The sequence below is a fragment of the Balearica regulorum genome, chromosome 2 (assembly GCF_011004875.1).
Source record: "Balearica regulorum gibbericeps isolate bBalReg1 chromosome 2, bBalReg1.pri, whole genome shotgun sequence".
NCBI classification, from domain to species: domain Eukaryota; kingdom Metazoa; phylum Chordata; class Aves; order Gruiformes; family Gruidae; genus Balearica; species Balearica regulorum.
Genome location: NC_046185.1, coordinates 142565313 through 142584388, shown reverse-complemented (window position 1 = coordinate 142584388; position 19076 = coordinate 142565313). Strand labels below are relative to the sequence as shown.

The 19076-nt window shown below is 43.4% G+C and overlaps 2 protein-coding genes across 7 annotated transcripts in view; one reads left to right on the top strand and one right to left on the bottom strand.

The window, feature by feature from the left end:
- The window catches only part of AKAP9 (A-kinase anchoring protein 9), a 119870-nt gene extending 115402 nt beyond the window's left edge, over positions 1 to 4468 (top strand). For all 6 annotated transcript variants that reach the window (XM_075746209.1, XM_075746211.1, XM_075746210.1 and 3 more), the window contains 4 exons: positions 925 to 1010; positions 1739 to 1814; positions 3084 to 3223; positions 3892 to 4468. In XM_075746209.1, coding sequence (XP_075602324.1) covers positions 925 to 1010; positions 1739 to 1814; positions 3084 to 3223; positions 3892 to 3935 — 346 coding nt within the window. In that variant the 3' untranslated portion in view covers positions 3936 to 4468. The remainder of the gene's footprint in view (positions 1 to 924; positions 1011 to 1738; positions 1815 to 3083; positions 3224 to 3891) is intronic.
- Positions 4469 to 4818: 350 nt separating this feature from the next.
- Positions 4819 to 17459, bottom strand: CYP51A1 (cytochrome P450 family 51 subfamily A member 1). The gene is made up of 10 exons (XM_075746212.1): positions 17226 to 17459; positions 16787 to 16885; positions 15634 to 15810; positions 10842 to 10968; positions 9654 to 9828; positions 9352 to 9471; positions 8719 to 8914; positions 8042 to 8137; positions 6525 to 6693; positions 4819 to 5863 (listed from the first exon to the last, which is right to left on the bottom strand). The coding sequence occupies exons 1-10, from the start codon at positions 17376 to 17378 to the stop codon at positions 5685 to 5687; spliced, it is 1491 nt and encodes a 496-aa protein (XP_075602327.1). The 5' UTR covers positions 17379 to 17459; the 3' UTR covers positions 4819 to 5684.
- Between the last annotated feature and the right edge of the window lie 1617 nt (positions 17460 to 19076).

The following is a 19076-nucleotide window of genomic DNA, read 5'->3' as shown; positions in this document are numbered from 1 at the left end:
AACTTCACATGTTCCATCCTGTTTAAATTATATATTTTTGGCAGTCATGAATATAGTAGATACTGTGTTGGGTGACATGTTGAGCAGAACGTAGGTAAAATCTGTAACAGGAATAAGCAGAGTGATTGTAATTGAAAATGGGTCTGTATTTGATAATCAAAGATGGAATGTATTGGATAAAGTCATAATATTAGATAAAAATTACTAGCAATTCTAGGTTACTAGCAATTCTAGTATGTGTACTTATTAACAAAGGTATTTTCTGCAACTTAGTTTATTTTAAGGTTAAATTCTTACGTGTAAGTATAATACAGATTTCTGAACTAATTTTATCCATCTGGATAGTCCTTTGAATTTACAAGTCTTTAGGTGTCAGCCTGAGAATTAATAAAAATAGATGAGGAAGACCAAGTGGAGGTTTTTACTGCATAATACTGCCACGTTGCTAGCAAATCTTCTTCACAAAGGTTTGAACCCGCAAGCACTTCTGCTTGATCTGAGCCTTGTATGTAGTATATTCAAGGAACTATTCATATACCTGTAGTAAGCGAGGCTTTTACTCATAGCACTCTGCGGCTACAAATTTGGGGATGTGACAGGGCAAAAAGTATGTATTTAGTATGATTTTAAAATGCTGATGGCCCTGTTGCTTAGGTGCTTGAGCCGTTTGGTATCCACTTGGATGTATGCAGCACCTCTGGAATTGCAGAGGTGATGCTGAAAACAGGTTTGGACAAAAAATGTTTTTCTTAGAGATGTGTATAAGGATGTTTTCTACTTGTCCTTCAGGTTTTAGATGCCCATCTATTAATTTTGCTTGATGTTCAAGAAATTCTTAGGCCTTCCAGAATACAAGCAGCAGATGATTTTTAGCAGACTATTCCATTTACGCTGAAGTATTTGTTTTTTTAATTTGAAACGCAGAATGAAGTTCCTGGTCCGTCGATGGCACAGAGTTACGGGTTCCGGTGTGCTAAGTATCAATAGGGATGTCTTTAGCCAGAACACAGGTAAATCATAGTCCAGTAATGACCAAAAAAGGGTATTCACAAGTCACAGCTGCTTAAGGGAGATGGGTTTTAATTTGCATTTTCCTCATGTAGAACAAGTGGGGTGCTGTTCCCCCTTCCCGTTGCTGTAATTGCTTGGATTAACCTGTTTCTTGGGTTTCTGAGAGTTTCCATGCTCAGCACAGATGCTAATCTATTTGCTTTCTCTTCAGTCTTGTTTTGTTCTATTGTGGGTGGGATTTAACAAAATACGGCAACTTTCCCTATGGAGTGTGTTTGTAAAACCAATGTGAGCTGTGTCATCAGATTTCTCTTAAGAGGTGTGCAGCCCCAGCGCTGAGAGGGGATGCTGAGGGCAGGGGCGGACAGAGGGATTGTAGCACAGTGGCAACAGAGCCTATTGACCAGCCGTCCCTGCCCTTTGCCTCGGAACAAAAGTCATTCTTTTCTTACAGCTAAAAGTTTGGGAAATCCAGTTTTATTAATTCCTGGCTATCTAGGTCTGCACAAAAACCCTGTCCTGCTCAGTCTTTGAGAGTTTCGTCATTATCACCAGGGAGGGCAGGATTTCACCTCTGGTTTTCTCTGAAGCAGTCTGAAAGTGGTCTACGTTTGTTAAACACCATTTTTGTGATAGGCAAACAGAAAGCTTGCATTTGAGATTCCCAGTAAAATGCAACAGGTGTCACTTTTTTTAGTTTTCAATACATTGCTTTTTCTATTTCTAGGTAATGAATTACGGCCTGATTCTTTCTCTGGTGGCATGGATCTTTATGGAGAACAAAGGCATTCCTATAGATCCAGGTCAGACATGGAGTCTCCTAGATCTCCTATAAACTTGCAACATAAGTACATTTTATTTTAGATTATTATTCTCTGTCAGAACACTGTTTAAATAAATGAACACATCAGCTTACTGCTAAGGTTTGTAATCTGTGATGCCGTTAAGATTTTTTTACTGCCTTTGTAAGGATAGATAACAAGTTACATCTCAGGCCTTCACTGTGCGTTTACTCATTGCCTGAGCAAGGCCAAAGCTTGCAGACTTCTGTCTGATTTGCATCGTTATGTTCTTGGAGCTGGTGGTAGATCCACTGGATGGAGCTGGTGGTAGATCCACTGGATAGAGCCACGTTGACCTACGTCTAGGCTTTGCCACCAAGCAAACCACTGCTGCCTGTCCACCTTTTGCATTGGCAGCAGTGTGGCGTGGGGAGGGGCTGCCTCCGGTGCCCTCAGCCGAACGAAGGGAAGATCAGGGCCACTGGCTGTGGCTGGGGAGGGTGTTCTGGTTACTGTGGGCTGGAGGAATTACTGCGGCCTCATGGCCAGAGCGTGGGTGGAAGCTGCTTGGTAGCTCCGCTGCTTGTTCCTGATTAAACCCTTTTGGTTGGCTGTACTTAGCTGTGATGCCGGAGGTGTCAGTGAATCAGATGTTGGTGAAACCAGGTATTTTTCATCAAAGGCAACGTTTTTATGAGCACCATCACCCTTTGATGAGTTTATATGGAGTTGTGAGCTTGGATCTTTACTGAATATCAGATTCTGGCCATTTTGGTTCTTCATTTTTATGTAAGCCACCTCAACATTTGTAATCTTAGTTTGTGGCAACCATAGCAGTTTACATGGAAAAAAATGTTTAATCTATTTTAGCCACTTTTTTTACTTATAGAGAGTACTGAAGAGAGACAGAATCCTGTAAAGATGGCCGTGTTCACACAAGCTTCTTAATAGAAAAGCAAACTTGAATCTACCACGGCTTCTGCTGCAGTCTCAGTAGGAATTTGCTGGTCAGTCTTTGTCCCAAAGAAATGCAGCCACGGATCAGGTGCAGTAGAAGGAAGAGGTGTCTGGGAAAAGTGGTTTCTCTGGGGGAGGCAGCACGATGGCTTGGGCAGCAAACGGCAGGGAGGTTAAAGGGGCATGGTGTGCTGCTGGCTGCCGCAAGGGTAGCTTAAGGGACACGCAGTCAGTGAGGTATCTCTGCTCACAGCGTTTTGCTGTGTCCGCTGATGCTTTTGTTTTATTTGAAATTTTCCTTTTTAAAAACACCTGTGTCCTCCTTGCCCCTAGGTTCCACGGTACGCATGCTGACTTAAACCCAGTCTCCTTCGCCTGTTCTCAACTGCAGAACTACGATCCTGAAAGAGCTTTGACAGATTACATCAATCGGCTGGAGGCACTACAAAGGCGACTGGGCAGCGTGCAGTCAGGTAAGGGCTCCCAAGTTCTCCCCGTGACGCCGGGGCACGGTTCCCGGTTAGAAAGCATGCGCTGGTTCCCGGAGATATGTAACAAACAGCTTGCATCTCAGGCATTTTCAGCCTTAAGCAAGAGGCTACTCTGAGCTGTAGCAAAAAGCTCATTAATAAGATGATTGTTAAATTCTTTGAAGGGAGAGGTACCAGTGTGATTTAATTACAGATTTTGAGTTTATTGGTAGCACTTTAACTTTCCCTGATCTCTAACAAATGTGCAGCAAGGATTCCTTTGGCACCTTAGTAAGATTTTAAGCTAGATGTAGAAAAATGTCCCCAAAAGATTGAGGCGTGGGAGTACGAGGGGCATTTCTTCTCCTCCCACTTCGATTACAGAAGCTACAGCCCTTTTGTCCTATAGGTGATGGTAATTTGGGGGCTTTAAAAGGAAGACATCAAAAAAATTGTCAGATCAATGGGACGTAATTTATCAAACTTAATCTTTGCAGTTACTGTGTTGAAGTCTTACTTCAGTGTAAAATCCATCATTTGAGGAAGTTTTGTTCTTAAAAGATTTCCCATGTAAAATCTGTCACACTTATTCACCTAAGTAACATGTCATTGGTGAATCCTCATCTACATCTTACAGGTAATCTTGATGAAAATCTTTCTCCCTCTTTCAGGTTCGACTTCATACACTCAGTTGCATGCTGGTATGAGAAGATAATATCTTTTCAACATCTCCGTCACTGGCAGTGATGTAATGGATTGCCTTCTGTAAATCTGTGCTCTTTCTCTGCTTTTGTATAACGTGTATATTGTGGGACCAATATGAACGCAGCTAGGCGATTGATTGTATGCGGTTCCATCCCGGCACGCCCACCCAGACTGGGATTTATGTACATAGCACTTTGTGTTCATGGGGAAAAAAACCAAAACCCAACCCCAAACGATGCCCCGCCATTAAATTACGTGTATATTTGTGGAATGCTAATTTAAATGATTAACTTATGAAGTGTGTATTTATCAAAAGAGTGCGAAGATGAAACTTGTGTATTAATGAAATGGAGCTACATTCAGCAACGTTTACTTGCACTTTTTCTGGCAAGGCTACTGAAGTTACATGACTCTCGTAATATTTGCTACTGGCAGCGCAGACAGAATATCACTTGTAGAGACCTATTTTTGTAATGGTAGAAGTTTTGAATTTTATGGGTATTTTGTCAAAGTACTGAAATAAAGATGACTTCATGCTTTTAACTGTGTTCAGGAGCTACTCCCTTACACCATGCTCCTCCTACTCAGGGTGGCTGCAGCTTTGCTTTTTACAGAGGAGAGAGGACAGGTACAAGGTTTCTGAAGACCCTGGGCACATCTTCCGAGGTGGAAGGGAAGATATCTGCTCCCTCAGTTGCTGAGACTGATACAAACACCAGGTTTTGTAAGTTACGTCAAAGTTTAGAACAACAATCCTTGCTGTAGTGAGCACTGATGAAGGGGGAAGCTCTTTGCATGACTGACTTCATGCTTACAAGAAAGTTTATTACAAGTTTCCTTATCAAAGTTTTCCAGAATTGACAGGCTTGAGCACAGAAAACTTCCACAAGAGGTTTGTTTATAAATTTAATTCAAAGTTCCTGTGAGCCAGAGCTCATTACCATTTATCACCACCACTCTTAAACATCATTGAAGTCCTGCAGAAGTCACTACAAAGGGGGATGACAGTCAGCTATTTCACTTCATTTGTGACCACTTTATACACAAACACATTATTTACAAAATTAATGTTGTTTGTATCACATATTGTTACTTTCACACTTACATCAAGCTTTCAGAAAATTTTAGAAAATTGTTGCTTTCTGCACCTAAGCATTTTGCAACTGCTTCAAGTTAGACATTTAACTCGTCTATTCTCAGAAAAGACTTCGCTGTGAACATTCTGCAGTCTGCCCCCGACTCAGCTGTACGGTAACATTTTTCTTAAGTACGAAGCAGCCAAGAGGGGAGCTGGTTCAGTCAGAACAGAATGAGGAGTACCCGAAGTAGGGCACCACGCTCTGCGCTGCCCCTCGCTGCCTCCTCCCTGGCGCAGTTGCTGTAACTGGATGCAGAGGGAAGGCACGCGGTCTTACCCCGCTAGTATCCGGGGAAAAGTAATCTTCAGTTATTTTTCAAAAGCACAGAGTTCCATTTACAGAAATTACTTATTTCTTCACTTTAAAGAGTGTTACACCAATAGAAAAAACACTTTTTCCTTTAAAAATGCAACGAGAAATTTGTAGAACAAGCGGTTATACACAGCAGCATTAAATGGTGTGGGCAAACAAACAAAACAGATGCAACACCTTTGCAGTTGGTAAGTATTGTCGACTTCCTAACAGTAGCTGCAATGGTTTCCATTTGCCACGCACTGTCACAATTTTATTCAAAAGTCTGTTAGTTTACACAACTTAAATAAGTAAGGTTTTAGCTCCTTTTACAGTGACCTCCTCTTATAGCTGATAATGGGGTTATTAGGTGTGTGTATCATTGTTGTGTAATTTATAGTCGGAAAATACTCATTGATGAGATCAAATTTATACAAACGAAGCAAAGTGGACCAAATAGTCTTAATCTGAACGTAAGCAAAGTTTTCTCCAATGCAGCGATGACGGCCTAGAAGGAGAGCCATAAAAAGCAGTTAGAATACTTCATTGCTAAATCACCTTTGCCAACAAGCTAACTTTAAAAGTTTCCTGCAGACAGTAATTGCTTCTTTCCTCTCCAAACAAGGTGAGGCTTTGGTGCTGCATGTACACCATTACGTAACTCCATCAGCATCTTGTTTTTATAAGCTGTTGCTGCACAGAAGGGACCAAGAAATACAAGTGCAAATGTGGTGTTCTGTCCTCACCAGAAAGCGTTAATTTATGTATCACCAAAGAAGCATTACAACACTGAGCAGATACCAATGGTAACTGTAGTGTGGTGATACTCACACACTGCTTTGGTGGTTATGGCTCTATGCAGATTTTTGCTCTGCCTTAAAAGGGACTTTGTCTTACCGGGTTTTTACCTTGCCTTGGGAAGACTTGAGTCAAACAGCACATATGCTAACCTAACCATTTGGGTTGATTGCTACTCCAGTTGATATACAGCTACTACTAATGCAAAACTATTGAATTAATTTTTAACAGCACTTTCAGAGTAAGAAAACTTTCAGGCAGCAGTAGAAAGGGAAAAAAAAAAATATCCTCTGCAGTGTGGGGAGGCGCTGTACAAGCTGACCAGCAGGAGCACTCTGGTACTCAGGCAGGCGCTGTGCTTGCTCACTCACCAGCGCCAAATGGGACATACGCAAATTTCTCTCCAGCTGCTGGGTTATCTTGGAGATAGCGGTCAGGCTTGAAGTCTAGAGCATCCTTCCAGGAGTCCCTCAGTCTGTGGTTAACAGTGGGAGATACACAGACTTGGTGGCCAGGGGGGATATTATATCCTGCAACAGTCTACAAGAGAAGAGACAAGACCCATGCACATCACAAAATTTCTCCATTTTTTTTTTTTTCAAAGCATTACCTGAAGTGATCTTTCAAAAGAGATTTTGGCTAAGCTCGTTTAAAATTAACGCAGCCTGGTACTTTATTGTTTTATTTGTACAGGGCACAACATTCAAGTAGTTGCAGGAACTTTTCAGCTGCTTTAAAGAAGGCTGGCAATTCTACAGAAAGTTTAAAAAAAAATAAAAATGAATGAAATTAAAATTTATTGAAAGCATTTGTCATGGGAAGGACATTCATTTAAAAAAATTATTTGACTTACTTGACTTTCTATCTTATTTGTACAAACAGCAAGTTTTCTTTCAGATTTACCTAGCTTGTATTGTATTAAGTGCAAGCCAATTTTTTCCAAGAAGCTATTAAAAGTACCTGGCAAACAAAAAATACCTTTAAATGATAACAACAAACTAAGCTCAAGTTAGACTGACAGCTAAAGAAAGCGTCAGTTTTGCTGAGTAAGACTGCAAGTGGTTGTTACTACATCCCCTTGGAGCCTTCCCTTCTCCAGGCTGAACCAACCCTGTTCCCTCAGCCTCTTCTCACAGGACAAGTGCTGCCACCTCCTACCATCTCGGTGGCTCTCTGCTTGCTTCACTTCATCAACATAGAATCACAGAATGGTTTGGGTTGGAAGGGACCTCAAAGATCATCTAGTTCCAACCCCCCTGCTGCGGGCAGGGACACCCTCCACTAGACCACGTTGCCCAAAGCCCCATCCAACCTGGCCTTGAACACTTCCAGGGATGGGGCATCCACAGCTGCTTTGGGCAACCCATTCCAGTGCCTCACCACCCTCACAGGGAAGAATTTCTTCCTAACATCTAGTCTAAATCTACCCTCTTTTTGTTTAAACCCATTACCCCTTGTCCTATCAGTCCCTCTCCATCCTTCCTGTAGGCCCCTTCAGGTACTGGAAGGCCGCAATTAAATCTCCCCAGAGCCTTCTCTTCTCCAGGCTGAACAACCCCAACTCTCTCTCTCAGCCTGTTTTCGCAGGAGAGGTGCTCCAGTCCTCTGATCACGAATGTCTGGATGGCTGGGGGCTGGAGGGGTCCAAAACTCGACACAAATCATTCCAGATGAAGGTAGCAGCTACCACGTTCAAGGTATTAATTGCTTTCCTCAATCAACACTGGCTACGCTCCCACTGATAAGAGCCCAGGCTGCCATCAGCTTTCATTCCTGCCAGCAAACACTGCTCACTTGTGTTCCTCCTTCTGCCAGGCGGGACACCCCCCCTCAGCCTTTTCCGGCCCCGGTCTACTGCAGGGAAGTTAGCTCCAATGAGTGTACTCACCTGCGGAGTTTTGGCCAATCTCATCATGGTCATTATAGGAGGTCTAAGCCTTAAAGTTTCTTTTAGACAGCGATCCAGCAAACTGAGATCCTTGAGCTGAAAATAGAAAATTATATATCAAAATACAACCAAGTTTATCCAACACAGAAAAAATGGTATTTCATACCATTTAAAAACAAACAAACAAAAAAAAGCAAAGAGTAAGCAGGACATATTTACATGTACTTCATTATCTACCCTGATAATTTTTTTTTTCCATTTAATTCAATTAAGGAAAAAAATCTCTGACCAATGCAATCAAATATGACTAGCTTCTTACTAATCTGTCTCATGAGTGGTTTTCTGATGCCTAATTAAAGAACAAGGTCACACTGCATCCCTTTCCTCAGTGGGAACATGAGGATCTTCCTCCTCTACAGAACTATCATTGCTTAAATAGAAATTGTAGGAACTGTAATTTCTTTACTCAACACTGATTAAAAAACAGTAGCAAGCTGAAAATTTACTTGAAAAGGAGGAGATATATTGACAAAAGGTGTTACCACAGAGTGACTGTGCCAGATTATGATTTTAACACAAAGAATATGACTATATTTCATGTTTGTTTGTGGGTTTGTTGTTGTTTTTTTTTAATAAGCATCTGAAATTATAAAAATACCCACCAGGAACATACAAACCTGGTCATAAGTTAATGGTGGCAAGTCATCCCCACAAACTGCTTTTTGTTCTGCGTAGCACTGCTCCTGTATGGATTTGTCTCTGGCTATGAAGAAGCCGAGCCAGGCGCTGGTGGTGGAGGACGTGTGCTGCCCCGCTAGCAGCAACCCAATAAGCATTCCAGCAATTTCATCATCTGTCAGCGGACGGCCATCCCTGGGTTGAAGGGTGTTATGTTAGAACTTCATTTGAGCAGGTTTCCAGTTACAGTAGAATTTACAAATTCTTCTAATGTACTTCTTTTTCCTCCTTCTCCTTTGCTGCCTGCTCTAAACAAAGCAGCTAAAGGTAAAGGGAGAACAGAGGGAGAGAGACCCTCTGCGAGCCTTAAAGAAAATCATTACTGAACAGCCAGCAGAGAGAAAGGAAGCAACCTCATGATGACTGATGAAGTCTCAGAAGCCTAAATAAGCATTTACAATTCAAGGTTTTAAGCTTTTTTTAATAATACCAGCTGAGACCAATTGCTGGCAACAAAACCAATTCAGAACATGAGAGAGTATTTCTTATTTTTTGGTAGATATTTTAGCTTTGAGCTCTTCAGTTAAAACTAAAACATCTATAAACGACAGGTCTTCAAACCCTTGGCTTACTTGTATGAAGCATCAAGTAGAGTTTGGAGCATGTCATCCTCCTTTTTCTCAGACTTTCGACGTTTCTGGATAACCTTGTAGAAAATATTCTTTATTTCTCTGTGTGCTCGATCTCGACGTCTGCAATTCAAAACACTTCTATTGGGAACTTTTTACAAGTTAACACATAAAATGTTTATGAGGATTTATAGGGACATATGGAATAGCTTGCAAACTAAAAACAGGGAAGGGGAAAAAAACACCAGACAACAAAGGCGTTTAAGATAAAATAGTTCAGTTGCTTCATCTGTTATTTCTGGTACCTGAAGCTAGGCAGAGGTAGCCAACCTGGCAGAAGCCAGGCAGCATGAGTGAAACCCCCATCCAAATCGGCATACAGCTGAGCCACCTTCTCATTCAGCAAGCTTCTTATTTCTTTCCCATGTAAGCAATGACTCGCTGTCAAAATGATAAGTTCTGAAAGGGCTTCAAACAGGTCTGAGGGAAGATTTGAAAAAATGTTACTGAAAATGCTTTCAAGCAAGATGTTATGCTTTACAGATTATTCTTTATTTTGTAGAAGGAAAAAAAAAAAGCAACTGGACACAGATTAATGATTTTAAATAGAGTTTTAGACTGTTTTACTAGGAGAATGAAGCACCTAATTTTAAATTTCAGTGTGACTATCAGGTTTCTCTTCAAACAATTTTTTAATTAGATCATTGATTTCAACAACTTTTTTCTCAGGTATTTTTTTTCTAGAAATTTTTCTAGGAGAGCTAGTAATCCTTCCAAAGTAAGCCATGCAGCACAAGCTCAATCCTTAATAAGAAGTCATACAAAAACTTAACCTTGAAATCCAAATCCATGGGAAAACAGTTAAGTTTTGCTGCTCACTGAATTATTTTAAAATAGTAATATTTATACATTTAAGATGGTAATATATAATTTTATTTTTAAGTATATAATAAATAAATGTTTATATATCTATATATATATTTAATATGCCACTGTGAGCTTGCAACAATAGCGATAGGCTGTGTCTAGCCAGGTGGGAAACAGAAGAATTCCACTCCGATGACTAACCTAACCTTATCAGCCCCAAGGATGCTGTTCTGCAGTGTAGAAGATCCCTGAGCTCAGATCTCTGACACAGGCTCTGGGAAGTCAGAGCAGTATCTTTTCCCAAGGACTAAGGTGGTTACACTGACTCACTCAGATCAGGCAGAACGAGCGTGACTCAGTCAGGCAACAGGTACACTGTATTAGCTGACTAAGAAAGCAAAAGTAAGATAGTCCTTCTGTCAAGGATTTTCTGAGCAGCTTAAGTCTCCAACAGCCTTAAATTTGATTAAACAAAATCTGTATTTTGCACGTTTCTTCTGATGTTCTGTATAGTTTTACCTATGCCATTTTTCATCTCTTTAATACTGCAGCAAATCACTTACAAAAACATAGGCCTTAATTCCTTCTCAGAAAATCTGAGGAAAAATGCATCTGATCTTGCTTACTTTTTTCTCCACTCTCTCCCCACGCTTTGAAATACTGCTTTGTTTCTTCTTCAATCACAGATACGTGCTGTCTAAATTGGGCAATATTTAGCCCAGTTTTGAGCATCTTCTTCTGTTCCAAAAATACCTAGAGGAACCAAGACAGAAAAAGCAATCACTACAAGGATCATCATATTAATGTAATTAAAAAATTATTATCATTTGTACTATAAGTACAGAAGTAAAAAGAAATTATGATTGAGATTGCAGGGTACCACAGATACTCAAATTTAACTAATAGATAATATTCCATTTTTCACCTTCTTTGTTTTTCAAGCAATAGTTTAGTAACATCCAAGTACAATACTAGCTCAAGGGAGCTACAATTCTCTCTTTTACAGTACCAAAACAGAAAATAATTTCAGTATCTTTGTTAAACTTTATCCCTGAAGATACAAGTGTTCAAGATTGAAATATGGAACGCACTTTATAGATACATAAGCACAAACGTAAGCAGACCTGTCCTTGCAAAGTCTGGATTCAGTCTGTGTTCCTTGCTATGTGACCTCCTTGCCTTCTCTCAGAGCATGTCTTTTCTCATGCAGTAATACCTTACCTCTGGTCTAGCAATACACCTTTCTTTTACAAGGCCTTCTGATCTCACTGCTTAGGAAGCAAACTGCTTCCTAGGAAAATGGTGAGCTTCACATCCTTCTCACCTCTTTCTCTTTTTCTGTGTATAGACTCACAGCTAACAAACCTACTGGTAAAAAGCCCATTGTTAGATGGGAACCATTCAATGGATTGACAGAACATCTACTAGAAAATTCTTCAATTAATTTTAAGCCCTAACTATGAATTCCAGCATCTGCCCTATAGATCTGCACTATACCACGAGCAACACACCAGAAAATGTCTTCCCACCAAGGGCTCTGCACATACTATGAAGTTATTCACAAAACAAAAGGCATACGAAGGAAGGTTACTTCCTAGAAACTTCTGTTTTCAGACGGCAGTGGGGACTCCAGCAGCGTATCAGAGGGTGCGCATGCTGGAGCAGAGAAACAAGCACGTGTTTCCCTGCAACATGCTAGCCCCCTGCAACATCAAGCCTCCAGCTTGACGGAGATGGGAATGGCACACAGGAGCGAGCACATCCTCTGCCATGTTAGCTTCTCTCAACACAAAACCATCTGCAAGAGGCTTGGAGGGAGGAGACAGAGAGTGAATATGAGCTAGTGTATAGACTATGCATATTAACAATTACCAGAATTACTGGTAAATAAGTAACTCCTTCCTTTTAAAGGGTAAGGAGTGGTTCTTCTAAACACATGACTGACAGTCACTGTCAGACTGAAGAACGAGATACTTAGCAGCTTGAGCAGAGAGAAGGGGCCTCAAAAGAAAGTTCTGGATGATTCATCAACAGTATAACTCCAAAGAAAGTTTGAATGGCTCTCTAAATGCCCTCCCAGTAGATGCTACAAGTGTCATCTATCCAGACTTCTGTCAGACCTTTGACATGATCCCCTACAACATCCTTCTCTCTAAATTGGAGAGACACAGATTTGATGGGTGGACCGTTCAGTGGATGAGGAATTGGCTGGATGGTCACATCCAGATGGCAGTGGTCAACGACACGATGTCCAGACTGAGATCAGTGACAAGTGGTGTCCCTCAGGGGTCTGTAGTGGGACCAGTACTGTTTAATATCATCATCAATGACATAGTGGGATTGAGTGCACCCTCAGCAAGTTTGCTGACGATACCAAGCTGTGTGGTGCAGCTGACACGCCTGAGGGACAGGATGCCATCCAGAGGAACCTGGACAAGCTTGAGAAGTGGGCCACGTGAACCTCATGAGGTTGAACAAGGCCAAGTGCAAGGTCCTGCACCTGAGTCAGGGCAATCCCCAGTATCAATACAAGCTGGGGGATGAAGGGATTGAGAGAAGCAGAAGGACATGGGGGTCCTGGTGGAGGAAAAGCTGGACATGAGCCGACAATGTGCACTTGCAGCCCAGAAAGCCAACCATATCCTGGGCTGAATAGAAAGAAGCGTGACCAGCAGGTTGAGGGAGGTGATTCTCCCCCTCCACTCCACGTTCCTGAGACCCCATCTGGAGTAACAAGTCCAGCTCTGGGGTCCCCAGTACAAGAAAGACATGGACCTGTCAGAGCAAGTCCAGAGGAGGGCCACAAAGATGATCAGAGGGCTGGAGCACCTCTCCTATGAAGACAGGCTGAGAGAGTTGGGATTGTTCAGCCTGGAGAAGAGAAAGCTCCAGGGAGACCTAATTGCAGCCTTTCAGTACTTAAAGGAGTCTCTTATAAGAAAGATGGGCACAGATGTTTTAGCAGGGCCTGTCCTGACAGGACAAGGGGTAATGGGTTTAAACTAAAAGAGGGTAGATTTAGACTGGACACAAGGAAGACATTTTTTATGATGAGGGTGGTGAAACACTGGCATGGGTTGCCCAGAGAAGAAGTGGTCGATGCCCCATCCCTGGAAACATTCACAGTCAGGTTGGATGGGGCTCTGAACAACCTGTGATCTCATTGAAGATGTCCCTGCTCATTGCAAGGCGGTTGGGTTACATGACTTTTAAAGGTCCATTCCAACCCAAACCATTCTGTGATTCTACGTCTGAAATGAAATTGTGGTGGTAGCACTATGCAAAAAACCAGCTCACCTCTAGCAGAATGTATTCTGGCCACAACCGGACATGCTACCTCACTAGCTTCATACAGGTAAACACAAAACTAGAAATAATCAGTGTATGTCAATAGTAAGGTCCCTGCATCTCCTAGCTGTGGAAAAAAGTAGCCTAGGTGATTTTCTGAGGAACCTGAATCTGCAGAGATAAAAAGGAAGAAATCCTTCTAGTATCAAAGGTATGAATGAAGTAGACTTATCTGCAGACACCCAAGGGTTACTGAGTAGTATTGAAAGATTAATCTCTTGAATAAAGCAGAATCCAAACACACTCAAGGGAAAAATCTAGGGTAACTCTAAAAAAAGACCTTATTTCAAGAAAAAAGCAGTATATGGTGGGCCAATGAGATAGACCTTAATCGTCCCTACATGCCTGAAGAACACAGTTGTAAGAAATGCCCATTTCCGAGGAGTTTATAGAAAGTTCTATAAAACTCCTGAAGGATGAGATTAGATCCTGTTGAAGAACCAGCTCTTGAATGAAGACAGACATTCAAATCCATCTATGAACTGTAGAGTATGAAAGCATAAGTCAAGACAATTGTAACAAGTGGATGAACTTTCACAGACTTAAGAGACCAAGACCTTTCAGTTTCAAGCAGACATCCCACAACAGTGAAAATCCAAAGAACAAGCACAACACAGTGAAAATCTGGCCAACTTAGCAGTCTGATTCATAGACACCTTTCTGAAACTAGTATATACCAGAGAAGAATGTGAAACATGTATTGCAGAGAATCATGTGCCCTCTACACTCTAGCAGCTCCAAAAGGGATCCCTGACTCCATCCCTGGCTTTTTGAGGAAGACCTCTGACTGTCAGAACTGGTAGAAACAAGTCTGTTAGAATGGCCCCGCTTGTGGAAGAAGTCTCCTAGGACACAAGAAATGATCTCCTATGTGTTATCCAGGCTGCAGTCCTGCTAGTTTCATTCACAAAGGGATGGGAGGAGCTACACAAATCGGTCAAGTGCAATAAAACCAGCACCCAAACAACCCTCCCCCCAAACATTGTGACACTGTCTATCCACAATTTAATGCTTCCTAACAAAGCAGGAAACAACTAAGTTCTTTACTTATTTACAAAGTGGCAAGTTGTTGGTAGTCAGCTGTGTATGAGAGATCCAAAAGAACAACATACCTACTTTGTGGGTAAGAACAACATACATACTTTGTGGATTGCTGCAAAATGCTGGTGTGGAGGAAAGAGACTAGTGATTGCTGCCCCTAAGCCACATAATTAAGAGGGCAACAATCACTGCAGGTACCTTCAGCAGGGAAGAATTAAGAGGCATGTTAAGAGGAAAAGTCTTGATGGCTGCAGAAACTATTACCAGTCAAATGACAGGCATTCATACAAACCAAATGAAGCCAAAACTGAAAATCCAAAAATAAAGTACATCACAATGCTGTTTCTGCCACCAGACTACTCTGTTGTACAACAGGCTGTCGATCTCAACATACACTGAATACAGAGTCCCAGTGGAGTAAGTTTGTCCACAGAAAATTTGGTTTCTGTGGTTTAAGAGTCTGTCGTGCCACACACCATACACAAACAAGAAAGCAGCCAACATTTAGCTCAGAAACAATGCCACATGACACAGCCACTGTCCTTCCAGACCCATGCAGACTGTCTTCTGCAAATATACAGGCTGATTTTTGTCCGAGCAAGACAAACCTTGTGGTGCAAATTGTCAGAGTAATACTCCTGTATCTAGATTTGGCACAGCATAAATGCAAAATTATCACTTTCAAAGCTCTCTCAGAATAAAGACCTAAAGTTGCTTGTAAGGGAAAGTAAACCGCAGTCAGTGGCATGCTGTAACAGAAGCAAAAAGAGACTCCTAGTTTTTCCTCTGTGGTGGGATTAGATGGTTTCAAGAACAAAAAATAGCATCCACACTGACAAATGGCCAGGTGATAAAGCAATCTAAACATTATCAGTCTTCATTATCCAACTGAGACAGTTTACCAACTGCAATATCCCAGAATTGCTTATGAACACACAACCCTACCATACACAGCCAAGAGCTCAGGGCTGCCTACTCAGAATTTAAATCATTCTACTTTTCTATTCATCTGATATTTAGAATACATACCGGATTAGGGACATCATAAGCAACTCCCTTGCCAAAAACTGGTGTAGTTAACCGAGAGTATACATCCTCTGCATTCAAATCTTCATTTTTACTATTGAAGAGTAGAGCAGCAGCATCACTACCCAGTAAGTATGTGAATGTCTTGCCAACCATAGTGAAACTGAACACAGGTCCATACTAAGAGAGAAAAAAACCCAAACCAGTTCATTTTAAATAAGAACACAAATCATTAAATCAATACCTCTTTATGTACAGGCTTCCACAAATCATTCACTTTCCTAAGCAGTGTCTAGAGATTTAATAAAAATATAAATATTTTAAACCACATTTAAATTGTGTTCTCAATATACTTACTACTGATATCTAACATTATAACGAACACATATGATCTTGCACATTTTAAAACCACTTAGTTTAAAAAATTTAACTAAAACATCAATCACACTACAAAAACGAGCAGGGAGATTACAGTACATATAGCCTCCAATAATCTACAAAAACTGTCTCCAAAAAATTCTGGATTTGGAGTTATGCATAGGTAATTAAGAGTAAACAAGATTTTAAAGTTTAAAGGTCATCTCCAACAGATCTTCACACACTAAATTTGCCTTTCTCTAAGCTAACCAAGCTAAGATTTAAGCTTATGTTTTAGTGTGAAACAGATCATTAAATCTTATTGCATTGGAATAAAGGCTCTAGTCCATTTTTGGGGGGTTGTTATAGTATAAAACCTACTGAGGTTTTATAAATCAGCATTTTTAACACTGGAGATTGCCTACAGAGGTGGTCAGCTACATTCCAGCCTGGTCACAGATTAGCAAAGAGTGAGATTAAAAATTCCCAATTAAGGCAAGAAATAACATCATGAAAATGGCTCTTTAATTAACCTGTGATTCAGCTATGAGCATTACCCAAATACACAGACATATTTTTAAAATTTGAATCACAAGAGATATCGCAGAAACCACTATTTCTCTAACAACAACGTGCATAAAGAGATCTGAAGAAACCACAGCCCACTCAGCACGCACCATTCCATTTTCAAGGTTGTAAATGAGAATGAACTGATTTTAAACAGGCTTCACACAGAGAACTTAATAGACACACAAAAGTATTTTAGCTTATGTTCAGCCAGTCATGGGAGAAAACATACCTTGTCATAAGCATTTTCCAAAAATTCAATGGGACTTTTTCCAAATGCGATTGCATGTCCAAGGAAAGGGATGCTTGATGAAATATAAGGTGGGTATTTCTGAGGAAGAAAGAGAAAAACAAATATCGAGTTTTCTTCAGAGAGTAATAAAATCTGGCTCCCTCGCCAGAGCCTGCTCCAGCACGCTTGGATTTTACCGCCCACTTCCTTGCGCTCCCCAAGAAGGGCTGTCCAGAGGTGAGCAAACCGCTGCTCCCCCGGCCCTCCGCCCGCAGCCCGAAAGGAGGCCGCCCAGCGCCCCCGGCCCTCCCCCTCCCCCCTTACGGTCGCCCCGCAGTGACCACCCCTCCCCGGGAGGGCGGTGGAGACCTCCGGCCCATCGCCTCTCCCCGGCCCCGCCGCGGGCGGCCTGAGGCACCGCGCGCCCCCCAGCGCCTACCCTCTGGTCGGACCCGACGTGGCGCCGGTAACCCAGCTGGAACAGGTAGCCGAGGCTCAGCGCGAAGGCGGAGGCGGCCAGCACCAGGGAGAGGGGGTTGCCGACGGCCACCCGCTCCAGCAGGGACCCGCCAACCTCCATCAAGCTCAGCATCTCCTCAGCGCCCGTCGCCGTCCGCCGGGCTGCTGGCACCTGCGCGCCGCGGGGCGTGGCCTGTGACAGCCACACCCCCCGGCGCTGGGCTGATCTCTGCCCATGTGACGATTCCTACCGCCTGAGCCAACCGGCGGCCGCGCGCCACGGGGTGACGGCATCTGCCGGGCTGCGAGGGGCGCTATTGGGCGGGCGGGGGGCGGGGCGCCGGGCGGTGGTCTGTGGTTGGTGGCGGGCTGGGGCCTCGCGCAGCCCGGCGGGCGCGGCGGCGCGCTGGAGGTGCCGGCGGGCGAAGACAGCAGCGCCCCCAGCCGGAGCTGCGCGCCCCAGCCGCCCAGCGCGGCCTCTGAGGGGGGAGCGGGACCCCGCCTGCCTCCTTCCGCTGCTGTCGTTCCCCCCGCGGTTTTCCCGCTCCCGAGGAGCTGCCCGCTGGTCGGGCTGCGCCCGGGGCGGCCCCACAGCTCCCGATGTGGAAGTGCCTCGGTGTGGCCTTGACTGGGCCGAGCACTGCTGCCGGCATTGCTCGGCGTCCGGCGCGGTCTCCTCGCTGAGCGGCTCGGTGGCCTGTGCCTCCTTCCTCCAAAGTCCTGCTCAGCCTGGTGGGGCTGCAGCAGGTTCCCGGTGCCACAGCCCTAGGGTAGCAGCACGCTGGGGGTAAACACACGTGGGAATGAAACTCACATGGGATAAACTCGTGTGGACAAACGAAGCGTGGGAATGTACTCACAGGGGCTAAATGTGTGGGTATGAACTCAACGTGGGGGTAAATTTGTGTGTTGAGAAACAGGTGAAGGTATGATGTCATGGGGGGGGCAAACGCACATGGGTATGAACTTGAAAAACACGCGTGGGCATGAACTCACGTGGGGTGAACTCCCATGGGAGAAACACATCTGGGTATGGACTGGCGTGGGGGTGAACTGTGGGAGAAATGTGTAGGTATGAACTTGCATGGTGTAAACACTCATGGGGAAAAACTCACTTGGTGTGAACTTGCATTGGGGGGGGGGTGTGAACACGTATGTGGAGAAACACATGGGGACACACACATGTAGGGGGATCATGTGGGCATGACCTGCACCAAGGAGCCTGCCTGGGATAACCCACATCAGGTAATCCACCCAGGGTATCCATACCAGATAACCTCCCTGGGATAACCCACACCAGGTAATCCACCTGGGATTATCCACATTGGGTAACTGACACATACCAGACAACCCACCCTGGATAATTCACCCTGGATAACCCACACCAGGATGACCCACCCAGAGTAACCCACTTGGGAGAGCCTATGCCAGAATGACCCACTCAAGATAACTCATGCCAGAAAACCCACATGGGATGACCCACCCTGGATAACCCATGCAAGCTAACCCATCCTGGATAACCCACACCAGAGAATCCACCCACGACAACCCACCCGTGGTAATCCACGCTGGATTACAAACAACAGGCCGTGTTATACCACCACTGTTACTCAGACAACTGAGCACACAGACAGGCGTTCTTTGCAGCAGCAAACGTTCGGTCTTGTAAACAACAGGCCCCTGCCAGCACGTGCTGTAGCGATCAACGCTTTGTGCACGTCAGGCCTTTGTTCACCTGATGATCACACTTGCAAAAATCATGCCACTTAAAAAGATTTTGCAGATGGGGCCCCTCCCCTACTGGGAGCTGGCCGATATCATTATTTGCAAT